The 16,092-nt window shown below is 33.2% G+C and overlaps 1 protein-coding gene across 1 annotated transcript in view; it reads right to left on the bottom strand.

The window, feature by feature from the left end:
- The window catches only part of LOC111760565 (uncharacterized), a 187,817-nt gene that overhangs the window by 94,577 nt on the left and 77,148 nt on the right, over nucleotides 1-16,092 (bottom strand). Inside the window, exons 11-16 of the mRNA XM_071210908.1 lie at nucleotides 5,806-5,859; nucleotides 5,094-5,198; nucleotides 4,518-4,571; nucleotides 3,080-3,184; nucleotides 1,756-1,809; nucleotides 350-454 (exon numbers count right to left, since the gene is read on the bottom strand). Coding sequence (XP_071067009.1) covers nucleotides 350-454; nucleotides 1,756-1,809; nucleotides 3,080-3,184; nucleotides 4,518-4,571; nucleotides 5,094-5,198; nucleotides 5,806-5,859 — 477 coding nt within the window. The remainder of the gene's footprint in view (nucleotides 1-349; nucleotides 455-1,755; nucleotides 1,810-3,079; nucleotides 3,185-4,517; nucleotides 4,572-5,093; nucleotides 5,199-5,805; nucleotides 5,860-16,092) is intronic.

Below are 16,092 nucleotides of genomic sequence, written 5' to 3'. Positions count from 1 at the left end.
CAACTCTTAATTATCTTTAATTTCTTTAATTCTCTTTAATGTCTCCTTGTTTTGCTTCTAGTACATTCCCACCCATTTTACGTTCTTATATTTCCCTGCTTAGTCTTGAGGACGGAGGCTTCTCATTGAATTCAAAAGCCAGAATAGGTTATTTGTCCTCCTTGCAGATTAAGCAAATGATTCTATAAATGAAATGACACAGTTGTTATTTTTCTTATGGTAGAACTACATAATTCATTCAAAAACCCTATGTTTTGTAAGATATCAGATGAAGAAAGTTATGGAAGATCTCAAAATATAAAGGATCTCTAAGTATATTTAAGGCTATATTGAAATTTTAAATGATCACCATCATCTGGAAGATATTTCTTTAGCTCCATGCATTCTTTATCTGTGAGCTCTATCCCAATTTCCCCCAGAATATTTTCCATGTCACTGATATCAATTTCTCCTCCTTCAAAAGAAAAAAATGTAGATAGATAAGAATTTTGATATGACCTAAAAAATTCAACATTAGAAAAAACCAAATTCATGTGTCTGTTTAGAGTAGTTTCAAAAAAGAACTTTGTATCCTCAATTATTGTGAAGCAGAATTGTTTCTTAATCCTAAAAATGAAATATCCATACTTATGGGGTAAGGCTACACACAAAAAAAGATATAAATGGTTCTTGGAAAATTAAGTTAAGATGTCCAAGTTGAAATATCATAGATAGTAAGTCCAAATTCAATATTTCTATTAGTATCTTAATTATAAGTGCTTTATCTTTAGTTTTAGTTCACTAGTTAATTTTTTAATCCAGTATAATGTCCATTTGCTTTTAAGAACATTTCATTCTATTATAGAAGTTGAATTCATTAGTTCTAGTTTGTAATATCTATGCTAAACTTATTAAGATGTGTTCAGTATAGATAGTAGTTTGTAAGTAGTTTTTAAGTATTATGTACGTTAGACAGAAAGTAATGGAAGGACTAGGCAATACATGAGGTACCTGTTCACTAAATATTCCTGATAAACTAAATAGATAAAAGGCTCTAAACATTCATAATATACTAAATATGACTGAGATACATGAAGCACTAAAAGAGATACTAAATTTTCAGGATACAGTAAATATTCATGAGACTCATTATTCAAGTGACTGTAATTTGGCCACCCACTGATGACATCCATTCTTGCTCCATGTGTCCTCTGCCCACAAAACACAAAATCTTTGGATTTTCAGCAATCTGACTGGCAAGCTATTAGCCAGGTATCCTTTCAAAGTTTGTATCACTGGCTAGACCACCTTCCATCTGTAGACCCCATTGCTCAAAGTTCAACTCTGGTCCTTCTAACCACATCAGTAAGGAAGGCTGATGCAGCAGAGAGAGGCACAGAAAACATGAACATTTTGTTTCAGAATCATGTAATGTAGTCCTTCTATGTGCTTTCATCTGATAAATAATTTAGGCTTTGTGGGCCAAACACAACTATTCAGCTCTGCAGTTGTAATGTTAAAGCAGCCATAAACAATACATTTATGAATGGGTTTGTTTGTGTTCCAAATAAAAATTTGAAAAAAACTGGTAGCATATTTGGTCCAAGACACATATTTTTGCCAATCCTTTCAGTAATTAAAATATTTCTTCAATAAAATGAAAAAAAAAAACCCAACAGAACAGAATAAAAGCAGTGAAATGATAGATGAAACAGAGAATTAAAATCTAATTTAGTGTAAATTTAGGATCTTAGATTCAGAATAATCTTCACTAACCTGTAACAGCTACCACTGCATCCATCAACGTATTAAGTGCAATCTTCCCATTAGCTATAAGAAAAGCCCAAATAAGGTAAAGTAATACTCACATACAAAACAAAAAGATATTAAATTGGGAAATAAAGAGACCATTACCTCACTACTTTATCTTTCTCAACTATGAGAATATAAACCCTAGATATCAAGATTGACTCTATACTAACTAAGAGGGTCTTTGTCTCTAGGAAAAATGGAATCTGGCTAAAGGAAAATTGTTTTTTCCTTTTTCTTTTTCTTTTTAAGTACCAGGTCTGGGAATTGAACCCTGGACTTCATTTGTGGGAAGCCAGAACACAACCACTGAGCCACATCAGCTCCCCTGAGTTGGTTTTTGGTTTGTTTACTCGTTGTTTTGTTTTTGTTTTTGTTTTTAGGAGGCACCAGGGACCAAATTTGGGACCTTCCATGTGGGAAGCAGGTGCTTGACCACTTGAGCCATATCTGCTCCCAAATTATTTTCAATTTAATATTTTTTTCAAGAATTTTTATTGAGATATTTGTAGTTTCACATATAGTTTTATAAGATACTATAGAGAGATGCTTTGTATACTTTACCCAGTATTACCCCCTAGTAAAATATAACTATATTACAATATCACAAATAGGATATTGACATTGATATAATCTACTAATATTATTCAGAGTTCTCCAATTTTACTTTTACTTGTTTGTGTGTCTATGTGTTTGTAAAGTTTTATACAATCTTGTCACCCCACTAGGGTCATGTATCCACTACCACAGTCAAAATTCTGAACAGTTCCATCAGTACAAAGATTTCCTGTTGTACAGTGATATATCACTATGGTTTAAATGTGCATTTCCTAATGGATAATGATGTTGAACACCTTTACATGTTCTTTTTGACATTTGTATACACCTGTTGGTGAAATATCCCTTATGTCTTTTGCCCATTTTCTAATTGGATTGTTTGTTTGCTTTTTGTATTGTTGAGTTTTGAGAGCCCTTTATGTATTTTAGATACTAGTCTTCTCTTAAGTGATAGCTGAAAGAGAATTAATTGGGATTTATACATATTACCTTTGAGTCTGTAGCTTGTCTTTTCATCTTCTTCATATGGGTTTTTACTAAAAACTTTGGATTTTGAAAAATGAAGCAGGATTTTGCATTTTAAAAAAACTAAACAAGATTTGTTTTGCTTTAGTACTAGGTTCTAATGTAAGCTACTTAATATTTCCTTTAAGCTGTATATAATCGTTATTTCAAAAATTTCCATATATAAGTTCACAAGGAAGAGTTCTTGAGAAATAACTACAGGGCTCACCATTAACTGGCAGGTTATCTGCTAAACTTTTAAGTTCCTTTTCTGTGAGCTTGATTCCCATGATTTCTAGAGCAGTATTCATTTTACTTCTTGGGACTTTCCCTCCTTAAGAAAAAGATATAAAGGGATAAAATGTTTAAATATGATAAATATATATTAAATATTATAAATATAGTAATGTCATATTATTAATATATATTAAATTGTTTTGCAGTTATGAAAACATAAGAACAATGGAAATTATTATTCATTTTCTGTAATATTATTATGGCTTTAAACATAAATACCAAACTTTTGTTTAATATTGTATTAGAAAGAATACTAAACTTTGAGTTGGTGATACTGTGCCCAAGAAATAGTTTATGAAGGGGTTTTATAACTGAAATAAAAAATAACTAATCCTCAGTTGCCAGGAAAATAGAACTAGTTTCCAATGGAAACTTGAAATTACCTTACAATTGTTTTATGAAAATAGTTAATGAATATAGATTTGTGAATATTTTAAAGTAGAAACCTATTTGCATTAATAAAGAATAATATATATTTCTAAAAATTACCTAGGATGATAACAGAGGGAAATTTAGTTGAATGTGAGTTGTATCTGGGAGTGAATGGAGAGGAAACTTTAATGTACAAAACTAAAACAGGAGTCCCTAGAGGCTTAAAATGATTTTTAAAATAATTCTTGTGGGATAGATGAGGAAAACAAAACTAGACGGACACATGAAGCTTCTGGCTACAAATGCCCATTTTTAAAGTAAAATTAAGAAATAAAAACACAAAGAAAGTTGTTATAAAATGGTTGACACTGTGGACAACTTCCCCATTAAATTCCTAAAGTAATCATCTAAAGGACCTAGGAATGTTAGGAGGCATACTTCCAGGGGAAGGAGATTCTACTCAGTAGGTAGCAAATGGCAGAGCCTCTAACTCTTCTAGTTCTCTCCATTCCCTTCTCTTTTTCTGGAAGAAGTACTGGGGAAAACAGGGAGAAAGAAAAAATAAATCACCTTGGTCACAAGCTAGCACTTCTGTCTACATTTTTCCTGGCAGGATTTGAGTGAAAATGTCTTTTATTTAGAGGAACCATATGAAACTTAAAAATGGATTTAACTGTTTGAAATCCTTACCCAAAGTTTCTGATAACAAGGAATTTTTCTTTCTTTCTTTGTTTAGTCAATTTTAGAATACTTAACTATTATTCTCTTCCTTTTTATGGTTATCTACCTAGATTTCAAATTACTCTTGGGGGCTAAGTTTTGAAAAATATAAACTTGTGATACCTCCTCCAAAGATTAAAAAACAGGAACATTACATAGTAAACTACATTTATAATGAAAGAAAGTAAACTTAAAAATCAATTCATAGGAAGGGAAAGTTGATTAAAACTCTAATAATATAAATTTACACCTTAAATCTCAAATTTTTTATTCCTCACCTTTGAAAGACTTCACACCATCCAACAATTTATTTTTATAGATCTTCCCAATATCTACAATGCAAATCATACTTTATTTCAGAAAAAAAATATGATACAGGAATTCATAAAGATACTATATATATACTCCACTATTTCAGAAATAATTCTTATTAACTGAACAGCTATGTCCTTATCTCATCCTGCAGTAAAGAAAAATGGGGGAAGGGTAATGAGAAATATTTTAGTGTGACAAATTATGCAATTTTTAACACTTAAGACAATTGTTAATGGGCTCCACTATGCTGATGATTGCTTTTTTCATCTTTGACCTCTTCTGTGTAGTCATTCTAAAAATGTCACCCCATCACTTTAAACATTTTCTTTCTTATGATAATTTTGTCTTTGTCTAAAGAAAACCACATTAAAACCCTTATGGCTAACTTATGGCTAAAAAGAATAAAAGGGTATCTATACAACTTAAAACTTACATTTTTAATGTAAATTTTTGGAAAAAATGCTAAACAGAGAAGTTGAAAACATAATCATATAAAACTAAGCTCTCTAGAAAGTAACATCAGCATCTATAAGGCTCACCATCAACTGGCAGCTTCTGTAGCAGCTTCATTTGTTCATTATCTGTTAGCTCAATCCCCATGTTGTTCAGAATAGCCTTTAGATTTTGCACATCAACTTTTGGTCCTGTGAAAGTTATATTAAAAAATTGTATAGAATAATAATTTGAAAAAACAATTAAAAATGTCTTAAAAATTTTTTTTCCTAACTTGAGGAAGTTCAAAGTTATTATAAGATACATATATTTATACAGAATCAGAACAATCATATATCAAAGTTATTTAAAAATCCTGAAAAATTTCTAATTTGAGGGGAGTCAAAGTGGAAAAGAATATATTTCACTTGACTAACTGCATAGTCAATTAAGAGTCCAGAATCAATTTATAAGATTTTATACATATCTTAATTATTTTTTCTGAAGTAAAGTTATTTCCTCTTCATTCTGACAATAAAAAGTCTTATTTTTTTGTTAGCTGATCTATTCTGATTCCTGAGGTGATAAATAGTATTGAAATGAATGATATTCTTAGGAAATACACTCCAGAAAACTTACGGGTTTTTACTAACTTTTAAACATTTCATTACTATATATAACAGCAGATTATAGGATATTTGAAGCAAGTGTTTTAGTAGAAAAGGTAAAAGGCCAAAATTTACAAATTAGGAATAGAATACTAGGAAAATACTATTTTAAAAAATGCTACTACATGGAACCTGGGAGTCTTCCACACACCTTCAAAAGCTTTTAATCCATCTAAGAGCTTTCTCATTGCAACTTTCCCTTTTTCTGTAAGAAGAAATGCAGGAAGAAAACTATGAGACTTAGGAATAATCAGAAACAGAGGAAAAGATTCCATCGTTAATTTACAACAGAATGTTCCCTAATTTTACCACCTTCATGTGAATAATCAGAGTAAAGAAGCTAAATATGAAAAAAAGTGACAGTTTTAACAATGTAACTGTGATTTAATTCTCCTACAAGAAATAAAATCTACAATAACTAAGGGATAAGAAGTTACCTCTTTTCAAGGTCTGCTTTTTTCTCACACAAAATGTTACATTATAAAATGTAAGAGGTTCACATATACCCCACTCCCGACACCCCCCCCCTTTTCCCACATCAACTTCTTTCATTAGTCTGGTACATTCATTGCATTTGATGAATACATTTTGGAGCACTGCTACACAGCATGGATTATAGTTTACATTGTAGTTTACACTCTCTCCCAGTCCATTGAGTGGGTTATGGCAGGATATATAATGTTCTGCATCTGTCCCTGCAATATTTTTCAGGACTACTCCAAGTCCCGAAAATGCCCCTACTTTTAAAATTTTAGCTTTTTAGTTTTTAGGTTTACTTTTTAGCTAATATGAGATCAGGCCACTAGAACAGGATTTATATTTGGTGTATATATCAGTAATGGTTCAATTTGGATTTTAATTATGATCTTATGAATGAGTTCTCACTTAGTATGTTCCTATTACTTTAATCAACCCATACAGATTTCTTTATTCTTTTTTTGGTTTCATGGTAAATTGTTAATCATTTTGAATAATTCCTTCACATCAAGAATTTTTTTTTGAGGTTTAAGATACTGTATAAACTCAAATAGATTTTTATTTAATAAAATTATTTTCAATTTTTTATCTATTTTGAAATTTTTATTGAGATGATTGTGGATTCACATGTCATTGTAAGAATTCATATTGACAGATGCCTTACACATTTTGCCTAGTTTGCCCAAAGGTAAGATCTTACAAAGTTATGGTATAGTATCACAAAAGTATATTGACATTGAGTCAATCCACCAATGCTATTTACACTTCTTCAGTTTTACTTCATTTGTGTGTCTCTGTGTATATTGAGTTATATACAATTTTATCACCTGTGTAGGTTATATATTTTATATTGTTAAGTCTAAGGGTTCTTTGTGTATCATAAATACTAGTTCTTTTGGAGTATGTGGTTTGCAAATGTTTTTTCCAGTCTGTGGTTTTTTATTTTTACCTCAATGGGCTTTTCACTGAACAAAAGTTTTAAATTTTGAGAAATCCAATTTATCAGTTTTTCCTTTTGTGGATTATACTTTCAGTGTAACATGTTTTTAGGTTAATTTATTTGTGACTAGGTAACATAATTGAAATTAAATAATTCAAATGGTTCTCATAAGTATATGGTGATATATATTTTTCACTTACACTCCTATCTCCAATCAAATAGCTTCCTTTCCCATAGGTAAACACCATAGACATTTTCTTGTGCATATTTTAAGATATGTTCTATGGATATGTATATTATAAATATAAATTTTACTGGCTCTTTTGAACAATATATGCATATATATATATACACTTCATTAAATATATACCATAATTATAAAATAAATTTTAAAATACATTAAAATGGATATATGAAAAAACAAAGAGAATAAAAAGAAAAAAGAAAAAATATAACAAAATAAAATGGATATAAATATTTTCCCCATATATTAAGATACATTATGTTGTCAAATGCACATTATTTGTTCAAAATATTCACTGTTCCTCTCAATTAAGGACATCCTCATGGGAAGATTATACTTTTGCTCCTCATGATATACTATTACTTGCTTTGGCCAATGAAACATTTGTGTCTTTTCTTCTCTTCTGATCATAAACTTTAAGAACCACCACATGGTTTCACCATCTCTCTTTTCTCTCTGTCACAAAATCAGCATGTCCCAGACAAGGATGGTTCCTTCAGCCAGAATTAAAGTGGAGAGAACCTTAGCAGAAGGTCAGCCAGTTACACTATTTAATTCTGTCAAAATAACCAAAAAAACTTTTGTTGTCAACAAGACAGTGAGGTATGGGGATTGTATGTTACTGAAGATTCTTTAACATCAAAACAAGAATAAGAACACCACCACTTTAAGTATGTGGTATTAGTCCTGATGTTGGATAATGGACGATGAGAAAGATTTTACTCAAGTCAGGAAAGAAGCTAATCCATGTCTTGAAATGCTGTGGTGAACCTGTTACATGCAATAACTTGCAAGTCAGGTAATGTATTGACTGTGACTGTACTGTAAACAAAGAAGCTAGGAAATAGATTGTCACTAGATTGTCTTGGTTGAATTGGATACATTGGACAAGTTACTAGAGAAAATAATGAGCTCATAAAACAATTGGCTTGCTGGAAAGCAGAGATAAAGATTGCAGAGAGAATCCTGAAGTAGTGGGTCTTGCATGGTTGAAAGATGCAACGTTTTCCTAATACATAACAATAACAAAATAGCATTTAGAATTTCTTTGAGTGTGAATGGCCCCCTTAAACTAAGGCTTCTGACAAAGACCGAATAAAGAGTGTGATCATTTTGCTTTTTGTTAAAGCCTCTGATTTGATCAATCTAGTGCACAGTAAATACTTCAAATTTGATGAAATAATTCAGGAAAAAGTATCTAAAGTGGTGCCTCACCCCAAGGAAACCTAAGAAGCTCAAGGAAAACCTGGAATTAAATACAGTGAAAGGCATGACTCAAAAACAATTGTGTTACACATGAAGCTAACTGGGACCAAACAGATACAAAGCCAATGAAATTTTAGTACAAAACCTGAACTAAAAGATATTGTTTATGCCTTAAAATGATTTGAGACCACCAACTTTCTAAAAGCAGGAAGCAGGCTAAGAAATGCGTTCTGTGCCCAAAAGGGATATTCCTCAGTGTCTTCTTCAGATGTGGCAAGGAGAATGATGAAAAAGTTAGGATCTCCCCATTCCAAAGTTGACATCCATAAATAATAATGGCCTTGGACGCAATTTACAGGATGTAGAATTGGAAACCTTCAAATCTACAACCATTCTCTGTGCCTAGAAGTTATAGCAGCCAATGCATAGTTTTGCTATCTCTCTTTCCCTTTAAAGTGAAAATAGGATGTTCCAGATGAGAGCTTCCACTGCGATCCTATCCGAGAGTAGGAAACTGGAGCAGGGCAGAAACTAATAGGTACACAGGAAATAAATCTGTTACTGTGACCTTCTGATAATTTTGAGTTGTTTAAAATTGCATCATGACCAACTTATGCTAAAGTAAGTGAGATGTAATATTAAGTGTAGGTTATTTTATAGGCTTGGATTCTAGTCCATTCAGCTATTTGACTATCTTTGCAGTTATTTCATACTGTATAAAATATCATAGATTAGTTTTAGGTTTGTGTCTGGTACAGGAAGTTCCTAACCATTGTTCTTCAAAAATGACTTGGCTACTTCTGGGAAGATGGTGTTGGAGTTGGGTGGCAGGGCTCAACTCTCTTACTAAAATATAGGGAAGGGCAAAAAGCTTCCTGAGAAGCTGCTTTGGGGGTCTGAAGACCAGGAGAGTGCTGTGCACTATCCAGGATGCAGAGGAACAGAGAGAGGAAGAGGCTGAAGTGGAAACCATGAGTTACTAGCTCCCATGGCTGGGAATGGCACCCATCCCCCAGCCTCAAGGAGAAAAGCCTGGATGAAACCCATGGTACACTGCGGCTAAATGAGAGAGGTATGGGTGTCTTCTTCCCTAGAAGGAGGGTGGGTGTGGCAGAGGGCAGGGAGTGCTTTCTCTTGGTGAGTTTGGCCAGTGGAGAACATTTTGAATCTCAGCTCTGGCCAGACCAGAATCACCAGTGAGTGGGGGTTGAAAAAGACACCTCTGTGGGAAAGTTTGCTGAAGAGCACCATCAGCTGGCAGGCCAGGAAACTGCAAGAGGTAAAAATGCTTTGTGGAGTCTCTTATGTCCCAGGCTCCCTTGATCTGGTCTGTAACCCATTAGCGGATCCCTGACCCTGTTTTGATAACTTAAGCTGGGAAAACTTAAAGATTTAGAATAAATTGAACCCCAAATAAAAGAAGAGCCATGAAACAAAATCACTAGGTGAAAGAGAAATTGACTGTTAGAGTAAATTCACCAACATGATCAAATGTCTAGATATCAGAAAAAATTATAAGCCATACTAAGAAACAGGAAGATATGACCCAGGCAAGGAATCAAATAGAAAATCCTGACAAGACAAAGGATTTGAAACAACTAATAAGTGATGCTCACACCACTCTCCTAAGAGACAAAGGTTTAAGAAGACTCTGGGTGAGCATAAAGAACAAATTGAAAGTCTGCAAAGAAAAGTAACAGAGCCTATGGAAGTGAAAGACAGTGGATGAGATTTAAAAAAACTTTAGAGGAATATAAAAGCAGGTTTGAATTGGTTGAGTACAGAATAAGTGAGTGGGGAACAGAGCATCTGAAATTGAAAGGACAGGAGAACAGAAAGAGGAAAGAATGGGGAAAAAAACAAAAACAGAACAGGGTTGCAGGGAATTGAATGACATGAAATGCACAAACATACACATTATAGGTGTCCCAGAAGGAGAAGAAAACAGAAAAGGAGCAGAAAGAATATCTGAGGAAATAATGATCAAAAGCTTCCAAACCCTTATGAAAGACAGAGATATCAATATCTAAGAAGGAAAACATACCCCAAATAGAATAAATCTGAATAGACATACTAAGAGATCCCTACTATTAAGAATGTCAAATACCAGAGATAAAGACAGGATTCTGAAAGAAGCAAGAGAAAAGCAATCCATCACATACCAGGGAAGATCTTAAGACTAAGGGCTGATCTTGCATCAGAAACCATGGAGACAAGAAGGTAGTGGTATGATATATTTAAAGTTCTGAAAGAGAAAAACTGTCAACCAAGAATTTTTTTTCCAGCAAAACTGTCCTTCAAAAATGAGGATGTGTTTAAAGTCTCCACAGACAAAAACTGAGAGAGTTCATTATAAGATCAGATTTACAAGAGATTCTAAAGGGAGCTCTGCAGCCTGAAAGGAAAAGACAAGGGTGAGAGACTTGGAGAAGAATGTAGAAATAAAGATTATTAGTGAGGATAACTTAAAGGGTATAAAGACAGGAAAAAGTAAGATATGACAACAGAAAGCCAAAGGATAAAATGGACCAAGTAATGCCTTTACAATAATAAAAATGAATATTAATGGATTCGACTCTCCAAACAAATGACATAGACTGACAGAATGGATAAAAAAATATGAGCCATCTATATGCTGTCTACAAGAGACTCACCTTAGATGCAAGGACATAATCAGGCTGAAAGTGAGAACTGGAAAAAGATATTCCCAAATACAGTAATGAAACAAGATCTGAAGTAGCGATACCAATAGTGGACAAAATAGATTTTAAATACAAAACTTAATAAGAGACAAAGAAGGTCATTATATATTAATTAAAGGGGCAATTTACCAAGAAGAAATGACAATCATAAATATTTATGCACCTAACTAGAAACACAATGGCAAAACTGAAGGAAGAAATAAATGTCTCTACAAAAATAGTTGGAGACTTCAATACACCACACTCAGCATTGCATAAACCATCTGGACAGAGGGTAAATAAGGAAAGAGAGCTTGAATAAAATGATGAACAAACTAGACCTAACATTTATAAAGCATTACACCCCAAAACAGCAGGATATGCATTCTTCTCAAGTGTTCATGGATTTTTCTCCAGGATAGATCATATGTTAGGCCACAAGACAGGCCTAAATAAATTTAAAAAGACTGAAATTTTACAAAGCACTTCCTCTTGTCACAATAGAATGAAGCTGGAAATCAATAGCAGGTGGAAAAGGAAAATTTCACAAATATATGGAGATTAAAAATACATTTATTTGTAAATAATCAGTGGGTCAAAGAAGAAATTGCAAGAGAAATCAGGAATATCTTAAGATGAATGAAAATAGAACACAACATATCAAAACTTATGGGAAATAGTGAAGACAGTGCCGAGAAAGAAATTTATAGCCCTCAATGCTTACACTAAAAAAGAAGGAAGAGTTAAACCCAAAGACCTAACTGCCCACCTGGAGGAACTAGGAAGAGAACAGCAAACTAACCCCAAAGCAAAAGAAGGAACGATACAAAAAATATTAGAGCGGAAATAAGTAAAATTGAGAACAACTACCACCACAACAAAAAACCCACAATAGAATCCAAAAAAGCAAAAACCTTGTTCTTTGAGATCAATAAAATTGACAAACCCATAGCTAGACTGACCCTGCAGAAATAGAATATATAAGAGGTACTATGAACAACTGTACACCAATAAACTAGACAATGTAGATGAAATGGTCAAATTCCTAGAAACATGTGAACAACCTACAATGACCCTAGAAGAAATAGAAGACCTCAATGTACCAATCACAAGTAAAGTGAATGAAACAGTCACCAGAATCCTCCCCAAAATGAAAAGCCCAGGACTACATTGCTTCACAGGTGAATTCTACCAATCATTCAAAGAAGATCTGATATCAGTCTTGCTCAAACTCTTCCCAAAAATTAAACAGGAGGGAACAGTACCAAATTCATTCTATGAAGCCAGAATCACCCTAATACCAAAGCCAGATAAAGATTCTATGAAAAAAGAAAATTACAGACCAATTTCTCTAATGAATATAGACGCAAAAATCCTCATCAAAATACTTGCTATATGAATCCAAAAGCACATGATAAGAATTATATACCATGATCAAGGGTGGTTCAATGCAAGAAAATCAGTTAGTGTGGTACACAACATTAATAAATTTAAGAGGAAAAATCACATGATCATCTCAATTGATGAGGAAAAGGCATTTGACAAAATATATCATCCTTTCTTGATAAAAACACTCCAAAAGAGGAATAGAAGTGAGCTTTCACAATATTATAATAGAGTGCTTATATAAAAAATCCACAGCTAGCATTGTACTCAATGGTGAAAGACTGAAAGCTTTTCTCTGTGATCAGGAACAAGACAAGGGTGCCCAGTGTCACTACTGTTATTCAACATTGTGCTCACAACTATGTGATCATACCAAATTCCACTGTTTTTATACTTTGTATGAATTGTAAGTTTTATTAATATGTATAAATAAAATTAATTTGTTAAAAAAGAAAAAAAATATTGTGCTGGAAGTTCTAGCCAGAGTAGTTAGGCAAGAAACATAAATAAAAGGCTCTCAAATAGGAAAGGAAGAAGTAAACTTTGCTATTTGCTGATGATATGATCTTATATCTAGAAAATTCCAAGAAATCCACAACAAACTACTAGAAGAGACAAAAATTAACTCAAAATAGGTGAAGGACCTAAATATTAAAACTAGAACCATAAAACTTCTAGAAGAAAATGTAGGGAAAATATTCAAGACCTTGTGGTAGGTGGTGGTTTCTTAAACCTTATACCCAAAGCACAAACAGTGAAAGAAAAAATAGGCAAATGGGACCTCCTCAAAATTAAACAATTTTGTTCTTCAAATGACTTTTTTAAGAAGGTGAAATGGTAGCCTACTCATTGGGAGAAAATTTTTGGAAAACACATTTCCAATAAGGGTTTGATCTCCATGTTATATAGAGAGATCATACAACTCAAGGATGAAAAGATAAGCAGGATGAAAAGACAAGCAACCCAATTAAAAAATGGGCAAAAGACTTGAACAGAAATCTTTCCAAAGAAGAAATACAAATGGCTAAAAAGCACATGAAAAGACATGCAACATCACTAGCTATTAGGGAAATACAGATCAAAACCACAATGAGATATCATGTTGAATGAAATCAGCCAGACACAAAATGACAAATATTGTACTGTCTCACTAATATGAACTAAATACGATGAGTTAATAGAGTACAGGTTATTAAGAGATAAAACGTATGATGAGACGGGGGACTTGATGCTAAATGTATGGACTATGTTTAGTAAGAGGGATTGTAAATATGGGGAAATGGTTAGAATTGATGGTAACACATTACAGTCAGTATAATTAACACAGCTAATTTATAAATGTGATTGTGGCTGAAAAAGGTACTCTAGAGAGGTAAATGTCAATTGAAAGAAAGCTAGAGGATAATCTAGGGACTGTACAACATTGTGATTTTGGGGGTGGAAGATGATTCTGGTTAATAGTACAAATACAAGAATGTTTCTCCACTACAGGTGTTAAGAATATAGAGATACATGGGGAAAATACAACTAATGTAATGTATAGACTATAAAACAGTAATGTAATAATTTTTACAGCAATGGCAAAGAAGGTATTATATCAATGCTAAGGGTTAATAATGGGTAGTATTGCGGGATGGGATGTTTTCCTTTTGTATTAATGAAAATATTCTGAAATGGACTGAGCTAATGACAGCACAACTGGATGGACTAAACAAGACAGAGGACCACATAACACAGTGAACCCTGAGGTGAATGATGAACTGTGGTTAACAATACAAATATGAGAAAGCTCTCTGATGAACTGTAGCAAATATACTAATACATGGTGTTAAAAATAGGGATCTGAACTTTGTTCATATTTGGCATGCTGAACTGCTTTTTTCTTGTGAATTTAAAACCAAGTTGTGTATTTTTCATTATTTTGAGTCTCACTGTAAGAAATGTTCTGATTATATCAATGGTTGAATAGGAAAAACTACTATTTAACCTAAAAAATTACTTGGCTATACTTTCTTTGCTCTTTTATTATAACTTTACAAATTTCTTATCAAGTACCACAGGACTTACCTTGGACTACTGGGTTTACATTGAATTGACATCTTTATGATACAGTATGTACTAAGCCATAAATACAGCTTTTTTCCCCCATCTACTCAGGTACACTTTAATGTCTTATTATAAAGTTTTTAAAAATTATGATGAAATTCACAAAATACAAAATTAGTCATTTAACATGTACAATCCATGGCACTCAGTACACTCACAATGTTATGCAAACACCATCAATAACATTTTTATCACCCCTCAAGAAAACCCCATACACATTAAGAAGTTTCCTCTTATCTGGCCCTCCTTCCAGGCCCTGACATCCATCAATCTACTTTCTGTCTCTGTGGGTTTGACTAGTCTGGATATTTCATATAAATGGAATCCTACAATATCTGACCTTTTATGTCTAGATTTTTTCACTTAGCATATTGTTTCTGGGATTCGTATATATTGTAGTGTGTATCAGTGCCCTGCTTTGAATCGTTTGTGGACCCCAGAAAATTATGTACTTAAGGTAACCCATTTCTGTGCATATAAACCTATTTATGTGGGACTTTTTGGTTAGATTCAGTTAAGGAAACTTTTGATTAAATGGCTTCAGTTAAGGGCCTTTGATTAAGATTGTGGGACCCAGTGTGGGTCCTATTTCTCTTAGTAGAGTCTTACATAAATGGAACACAGAGAGAAAGAGCGCTGCCATTTTTTCCTTGCCATAGGAGAGAGAATTCCAGGATCACCTCCAGAAGCAGAAAGACAGAGACCCTGAGAAGCTGTGAGAGAGCTGGAAGAAGGCTGGAATCAGTGAAGCAGCCTGAAGCTGAAGAGATGTAGCTTGGGGAGAGATGTGCCATATGCCTGATAGCCCACCGCTGAGCTCGGGGAGAAAGTGAGCCTGGAGGAGAAGGTAGAGTCTGGCTGCCATTTCGCTGTGTGCATGGAAGGAGTCCTACCAGCAGTGGACTTTTGATGAGACAGCACTTCTGATGATGCCTTGATTTGGACATTTTCACAGCCTTGGAACTGTTAAGATTTTACCCTAACAAATTCCCATTATAAAAACCAACCCATTTCTGGTATTTTTGCATTGGCAGCCTTTAGCAAAATAAACAATTGGTATTCCATTCCTTTCTGTGACTGTGTAATATTCCTTTGTATACATATATTACATTTTATTTATTCATTCATCCATAGTGCATTTGAGTTTTTTCCAGCTTTGGGCTATTGTGAAATGTGTTGCTTTGAGCATATGTTTACAAGTATTTGTTTGAACACTGTACTGGTTTTTTCAGTTCTTCTGGTTACATACCTAGGAGTGGAATTGCTGTGTCATAAGGTAAATATATGTTTAACTTTGCAGCTAAATACCAAGCTGTTTACCATGTGGCTGCACCATTTTACATAAATTTTTATATACTTCTAAATATAAGTCTTTCACTTCTTTTCAAAGCTTTATAT

This window comes from Dasypus novemcinctus, chromosome 21 (genome assembly GCF_030445035.2).
Source record: "Dasypus novemcinctus isolate mDasNov1 chromosome 21, mDasNov1.1.hap2, whole genome shotgun sequence".
Classification (NCBI taxonomy): domain Eukaryota; kingdom Metazoa; phylum Chordata; class Mammalia; order Cingulata; family Dasypodidae; genus Dasypus; species Dasypus novemcinctus.
The sequence above is the reverse complement of the archived record's forward strand: the minus strand, read 5'-3'. Positions and strand labels throughout refer to the sequence as shown.